Source organism: Papilio polytes, unplaced genomic scaffold (genome assembly GCF_000836215.1).
Source record: "Papilio polytes unplaced genomic scaffold, Ppol_1.0 DF824191.1, whole genome shotgun sequence".
Taxonomy (NCBI): domain Eukaryota; kingdom Metazoa; phylum Arthropoda; class Insecta; order Lepidoptera; family Papilionidae; genus Papilio; species Papilio polytes.
Genome location: NW_013525013.1, coordinates 397,151 through 404,828, shown reverse-complemented (window position 1 = coordinate 404,828; position 7,678 = coordinate 397,151). Strand labels below are relative to the sequence as shown.

Below are 7,678 nucleotides of genomic sequence, written 5' to 3'. Positions count from 1 at the left end.
TTATATTTCAATTACTATAAATACTGTTAAGTTACAAAATTAGTACCGTGCTGTAAAATTGGCGCAACTCTAGATTATCGGCATAAACGTCACGTCCCTCTCTGACAGCTGTCAATGTCACTAGAAGTATGGATATTGGCGCGCAACCTGGGTCTGGACGAGAAGTGTTGCTCTGAGTTTAAAGCAACAGTATCAATTAAATAAGATGTCTAAAAGTACTAAATAATTACCATTAGAAGAATCCTGGTTACAAAGTCTACAGCCTAATATAGGAACCAGGCGGTCAATGATCGTTGATTAACAATTTTGTAACAAAGTCATAAATTTCTAAAATTCGTAAATAAAAAAAGGCATAGTACTTCAATGCAAAATTTAATATTTGGATATTACTTATCTTGATAGAATTGGCTAACAGTTAATTTTTTTTTTAGCGTAAAATAAATATTATTCGTATATTACATAATAATAGAAATGGAAGTAGTAGCGGCTGGTGGTTTCATAAAAGACTTTGCAAGGAGGCAGCTCAGTCGATCAGTCGCTAACAAGTTCTCTGGCACTCAGTACCTCAGTTCTATAAATCACTCAGGAGCCCTGTATTTTTATTATTTGTATAGAATATAGATGTGTAGATGTATAGATATAGTGTTATGTAGTAAATAGTGTATATACAGACCACGGCGTTGCGCTCCTGCGTGAGGTCGTGGCACTGCGTCTTGAGGCGGGAGTTCTCCTCCTGCGCGCTGCGCAGCTTCTCCAGCGTCGTGTTGTGACTCTCTATCAGGTCGTCGTATCTACACACGTTCATATTCTCTTTAATAATTATACTATCGTAACTCTACACTAATATTATAAATAGGAATGGTTTGCATTTTTAGTGAAATAACTCAAACACTACTGGGGTGGTTTCAAAATGTTACCACTGAGTAATATAGACCATATTTTTTAATTCTACGCAAGCAAAGACGAGCAACACCTAGTATATTGTAAATTTGAAAGCTTGGATGAATACATGGATGTTTTTAAGAGGTATCTCTATCAACGGATTTAACTGAAATTTGTCACAGATGAAGTACATACTATTCAAGATCACATAGGCTACTTGCTAAGTTTTTTTTATTCGACGCAGACGGAGTCGCAGGCTGAAGATAGTTATCGTATACAATGCGTTAAAATCAAGTACAATAAATATTACAAATTTTAAAAATGTTCTGAGAAGTATTTGACTAAAAAAAAGCTTTCAATTGATTTTGTTACCTTTTCTGGAAACAATCAAATTCCTCTTTAAGTGATTCATATTTCCTGAGGGTGTGTACGAGCGCGTCCGAGCTGCCCTCGGGGGCGCCGCCCTGCTGCAGGTGCTGCACCTCGCGCTCCAGACTGAAAACACAAACCGTTGGAAACATTTTTTAATTAAAATCTCAGTATTGTATACATAAAATTACAGATAAAACTATGTAAAAAATAGAATAAAAATCGTAGTATATCCTGGATATCTTACCGCTGATTGTCATTTAGCAGGTCACCATACTTGCTGCGCAGAGTGCTGGCCTCCTGAGCTGACACATCCAACTGGTTCATAGCTGCCCGGTGCTGACCGCGGAAATATTCCAACTCCTATAACAGAATACAAAAAAAAAATAGAATAAATAACGCCACTAATATCAATGAAAAATAGAATGTCAATTTATCTTTTTTATTTTTACAACTATACGGTAAGTATACAATCTTTACAGAATTTGATAGAAGATTGAAACCTTATGAGGACTTTAACAAGCTGCATTGCTTAAAAATCAATTTATTTAGGGGTTGTCCATTATTCTGTTTTTTAGCTTTTAAACCCTCACAAATCACAAGACATTATTTTAACACTCTACCTCTGTGATGTTACGTGATTCTTTCTTCCTTTTTAATTCACATGATTAATGAAGTATCTGTCTACCGCTAGTATCAAACCTTACCTTCATAACATGTTCACATCTTCTAGAAGTCTCCGTATGCTGCCGCCTTAATTGATTTAAGTCGTGGAGCGCTTTCTCGCATTGCTGCTTCAGGCTTTCATTGGTCTGTTTGCTGATGACGTCATATTGCAACGGTTCGTAAGTACCGCTCATACTGTGGCCGTGGCCTTTGACAGAGTAGTTCTGCTTCTCATAGCACTGGTTGGCGGTGAGCACCTCATAGTCTATTTGATGCGGGATGCTCTGTATCTGACTGGGATTGTGCCGTTCATTGTTCACATAGCTGTTGGATATTGACTCTGGAAAATGTTATAAATTGCTTAGTTTTCAATAGAAAAAAACAATGAAATAACCTTTCTTACTAATATAATAAAACAAACACAATTCTTTGTTATATAGGGTGTCAACAATCACATGTTTTTGAATTCCTTCATACAGTAAAAGCCCTACACTTATGCTATGCCTATAGATGTCCACACTATTTCAGTAAATAGCAGTAAAACAGCAAGATCACCATGGTAATGGTAATTGTTAGCCAATGGCAAGGGTCTTCATTGTCATTTGGGCATATGCGTTATGATTGAAATTGAAAATATAATGGAATATAAATAATAAAGTTTTTACAATATCATGCTGTTCAGGAACTTCTAATAAATAGATAAATTGTTAGCAATTGTCTGATGAATTAAAAATGTACAACATTATATAAACAATAGTAATCAACTTTGAAACAATAAGGAGTGAAAAGAAGACAATTTTATATAAACATTGAAGCATAACAAAACAATATTGCTTAACAAAAATGTACCGTAAATATCTTATATTTCTCCCGTATTAAATTTTATTAAATGTATATATGTGTAACTTAGACATGCTTTTAATTATTTTATTTAAAAACAATCATAGAAAAGTGATAGACAAAGCCACATACCATTACTTCCATTGCTTTCTAACGATGATGTTCCAGATGCCATAATAATGCTGTAAAAATATATTTAAGACTAAATTACAAATATCCTGCAGTTCCATCATATAACATAACTTTGTAAATATGTTTAAGGAATGTAAATATTTACAACTTACCTTAGATATTATGATCTGTGAGCCATTGTTTCTCAGACTCAATATCTGTAATAAATGATCCAATTAGAAAAAAATGAATTTAAGAATAGTTTTGATTAGTTTGAAAACATAGAAGGGTACAAGCTTGACACGGTTTTCACGCTCTAATGATGGTTGCAAAATACAAAACCGCAAGAGCCAAGGCACTGTTGCAACTCAATGCTGTTTACACAGATTGCACTGATGATAATACAAAAACGATAAAACCTGAACGAAAATCTTTTATCTCTCCACGATATCAGATAACTGTACAAAGGTACGGTCCGTAAGTACCACCACCAAACACTCAAAACACCGAAAACTTTACAAAAACTCGCCTTTCGCTGCGTACTTACATCTCACGGTAACTTAAATTATATTGAAATTTCACAATGTAAACACTTCACTTAAGTTCCATCCAAATTCACAATTAAGGATTGAAAATAGCTTAAGACGAATAGATTTCCAAATAAAAGGGAACCAAATCTTTAACACGTATTTATCTTAACAAATTTGCCAACAATTCCCGTTTCTGTACCTTTTTTAGCAAGTAAATGAGTGAATGAATGACGGACACAAATGGACACAAAAGAGGACGGACATATTGATGAGTGTTGACAGGATTAAAAAATTTTACAATTTTTATCGACAGGCTATAAACCGTAGTTTTATGTGTCCATTTGTAATTCGCCATTTTGGCGCTGATGGCGATAGTTTGGTGGCAGTGGTGAGGATTCGAACTAATAATAGTGATTGAATGAACTGTCAGTAGCATTAACAGGTGATTTCAGTCGGGCCGAAACAAGAGCTGTCATTTCTATGAAGCGTCCTATCTATCTTTTTCAAAAGAAAATAAAGACAATGTTGGACAAACATTAACCTGTCGTTCGAATACTTGTACCTCGAACAATTTAAAAGTACAACCTTTGTATGTATAAATGTAATGAAAAATCATATAATACTTGCTTTCAATGAATATATAGTCGTTGTACATTTCATTTTTACAACTACAACTTAGTCATTGTATGCAGTACAACTTAGTTCTTTCTCGTGACAAACTTTTTTGCAATTTTTTATATCAATTTGTTGGTAGAATTTAAAAACATAATGGGGATTTAAGCAAGTATTGCTATTTTGATTTTGAAGAATTTACCAATGACTTTGACCTACTGGAACGAGAATCAGACTGACTGACTGACACTTGGTAAAGTAATGTTTTTGTGTACGTGAATCCGAACTTACTATAGTACTACATATTTTCTCGTAATCGCCGTTCGAATAAATGACACGCAATAGCGAGGAACCAATAAAAAACGACGCGCAAATACATGAGTTTTTATAAATCAAGTGCACAACATACAAACGTAGTAGTCGTGTAATTTGATTCTTGCAAATTTTGCTATTTGAACCGTCGCTTTTTGGCGTTATAAGGCGAAAAATATATTGTTTTGATATTGCAGTAGCATGACGACGGCGTGATTCCCATGCCCTGCGTTTCTAGTTCCTACGGAAGGGCGTGCAGATTACGTTTACTATGAATGATTTTATCTCTTTCTAAGTGTCTGTGAATGACCGAGTGTAATAGCGAGCGTACCGAATTATGGATTGAAAAGTGTTTGTTGTTGATATATCTTGATATTTTCAACGCGACGCAAGTGTTGTTATCTCGTCCGGGAATCGTAGTGGCGCGGCAGAGAGTTAAAGTGTGAGCGGTCATATGGCGCCCGATGGACTACGCCGGACGCAAATTTGCTACGCCATTCGATTAATTACCGAGCGCATTACTATTTACGCGCTATTGAAAAGAGATAGTACGTATTTTTAGTCGCTTCGACGGTTAGGACTAGAATTCCGTGTGACTTTCGTCACGTAAACAACTTCAAGGTTAAGCGTTCGTCGTGTGTCTGCGGGCTCGGGATTGGGATGCTGGCACGTTGACATGGCTGCAATATCGGGCGGCGCCGTAGTGCGCCAGGGCCACCTCCGAAAGTTGAAAACCATGAAGAAAAAGTATTTCGTTTTGCGCGCCGAAACCAACGAGTGTCCCGCGCGCCTGGAATACTACGAGTCGGAGAAGAAGTTCCGCGCGGGGGCCGCCCCGCGCAGGTTCGTGCCTCTGAAGAGTTGCTACAACATAACGAGGAGACTGGATCTGAAGCAGAAGCATGTGATAGCGCTGTTCACGCGAGAGGAGCAGCTGTGTATAGTGGCGGAGAATGAGCAGGAATTGCACGCGTGGCTGACGGCCATCCTGAAGCTGCACCACTCGGACGACGCCAGCGACGATCTGCTGCATCCCATACGTGAGTAAACATCTTATTATTACACTCTAGTGATGCAATAACTTGTCTTTATGAATATTTATGTTTGCTAACATTAGTGTTTCTATTTTTGATGACCAGTCATTAATTCTATGATCTTGATAAATGTTTTCATTATTTTTTTTCATTTAAGACTATGTTTTAACTTTTGTTTACATTTGTAAATATGAAAGTTTAGCAAAATAATACAAAGTTAGTAGGTTAAAATTGTTTTATTACATAAATCTAATTGCATTGATAAAAGAATGAAGGACAAATTTGATTGATATATTGTGACTAAACTTAAGCAGATAATAATTCCATTCTTTTCTATTCACATACTATTTTTTTGTCAAAATGCAAAGTTTATTATTAAAACTACAAATATATTGCAGAGAATGCATTATGTAGTTTAGAGTTTTACTTATAGAGACAGATCGGATATATTTTAATTTGGCACTATCTTAGCAAAAGTTTAATATAGTTACCAAAGTCCTGTGTGCACATTATAAACTTTGATATTCCAAAGAGAATAACATTTTTTTTAAATTTTGTTTTGGCAGTAGAAAGTTTTGGTTAAAGAGGTTATATTCAGCACACTTTATACCAAACAATATGAATAGGTCAAATGTCATATATTCATCTAAATTTAGATACATTATCATATTAAAAGATAAAGTAATTGAAAATATAAATATATATGTTTATGTTTTTGTAATAAATGATGTTAAAGTGATAGGTACTAAATATAATTATTTTATTCCTAACTCGGACAGTATTTTAATGGTTTACTGCAATGCAATGTAGGATGGTTCTGCAAATAGTTTGATTATGGCATAGATTTAATATAACTATATCTACTTGTTTCAAAAACAATTTAAGCTTGTTGAGAATAATTTACGAGTATGTCTTTAAATTATGTCTGAAATGGATTTGAAAATAAATTTGTATGACAATACTAATGTAAAAGTTTGTACAGATTTAGAATGAATTTATAAGATAGGTTTAGTTCTCAAGATTAATAAAAATAATCTTTAGGTTAATTTTTCAAGAAATAACACATTACATAGATTACTTATTTAAGTTTATGATCACATAAACAAGAAAGTATTAAAAAACATGAATAACTACAAAAGTATAAGAAGTCCAATGAAAGTATAGATGGATTATGTAAAAGATAATTTGTTTAAAAAGGTACTGAATTCCAATATAACGGCTGATAGAGATGTACGGAAGAGCAGCACATATTGTACTGACAGTTTGTCCTGCCATTTTTATTTGTAAGTTAAGGGACTCAAGAAAAAGATTGATGTACTTGTCTGAGAATTAATAACAAAAATTATTTATAGTTGTGAAGAATTTATGTTGTCTCATATAATATTCAATGCAATATAAACTTTAAGTCAATAGTTTTAAATCCATTATATAAATATTGTTATGTGTTGCAATTATTGTATACAGGAAAGGATGTTATCAAAACACCTCATTCTGCATTCAACATTGAACTTAAATGCCAATGTTTTTCAATTGTTTTTTTGCTTTTGTTCAACTTCCTCATGTTAATGTATATTTTTATAAATAACAATAAGAAACCTTCTCATAACCATTTTTCATCTTCCCTTAGAGAAGAATTCAGCCCATCTTTTGCCTTATTTACTTACGTATTGGCATGCAATTTCCTCAATTAGGCATTTACTGTAATTAAGATTGGTATAATCTGGATATTGGACATATTTGCATAATTTAAACTTATACACTTGTTTCAAATGGGTCAGTCTATTTGAGCCTATTGTTTTGTCTAGTGCTCTGAGGTAGTAATTTAATGTTCCCCAATAAGGCCCTTCACACAAGGCAACGGAAATCTTGAAACTAATATTGTATGATCGCTTCGCGGGTATCGCATAGCGCGCGCTTCGGGTAACGTAGAATCGGCGACGCTAGTCGTCTATGTGGGAAGTGCAGGCAACTGTATAGATATCAAACTAATGTCAACTGTGTATACTTGCTCCGTCTTGATATGATTTTGATAAAAATATATGAAGTGAATGTTTGTCGACGAAAGAATAAAATTTTGCCTATGCATCTATGTGTACGAACCTCTACGACATTGTATTGCGTAAGTCTTAACGACCAAAATCTCAGGATATTGAGGATTGATGTTTCCTTCGTACACGAAGGGCCTAAAAACTCCATTACTAATGTTGCCGTACTCAAGGTCATAAGGGATTGCCATGTTAGTTACTTTCTAATACCATAGATCAAACTTTGATATATTAATTTTCGTGGTTGCTTATCTGAAGACGATGGAGGGATCGTCCG

At 34.4% G+C, this 7,678-nt stretch overlaps 2 protein-coding genes across 2 annotated transcripts in view; one reads left to right on the top strand and one right to left on the bottom strand.

The window, feature by feature from the left end:
* The window catches only part of LOC106110689 (disks large homolog 5), a 16,473-nt gene extending 12,816 nt beyond the window's left edge, over positions 1–3,657 (bottom strand). The window contains exons 1-7 of the mRNA XM_013292588.1: positions 3,416–3,657; positions 3,042–3,086; positions 2,890–2,939; positions 1,959–2,257; positions 1,499–1,614; positions 1,255–1,377; positions 674–791 (exon numbers count right to left, since the gene is read on the bottom strand). Coding sequence (XP_013148042.1) covers positions 674–791; positions 1,255–1,377; positions 1,499–1,614; positions 1,959–2,257; positions 2,890–2,932 — 699 coding nt within the window. The 5' untranslated portion in view covers positions 2,933–2,939; positions 3,042–3,086; positions 3,416–3,657. The remainder of the gene's footprint in view (positions 1–673; positions 792–1,254; positions 1,378–1,498; positions 1,615–1,958; positions 2,258–2,889; positions 2,940–3,041; positions 3,087–3,415) is intronic.
* A 567-nt stretch (positions 3,658–4,224) lies between these two features.
* Positions 4,225–7,678, top strand: part of LOC106110932 (insulin receptor substrate 1) — a 14,928-nt gene continuing 11,474 nt past the window's right edge. The window contains 1 exon segment of the mRNA XM_013292890.1: positions 4,225–5,362. Within this exon segment, the coding sequence (XP_013148344.1) occupies positions 4,999–5,362 (364 nt within the window). The 5' untranslated portion in view covers positions 4,225–4,998.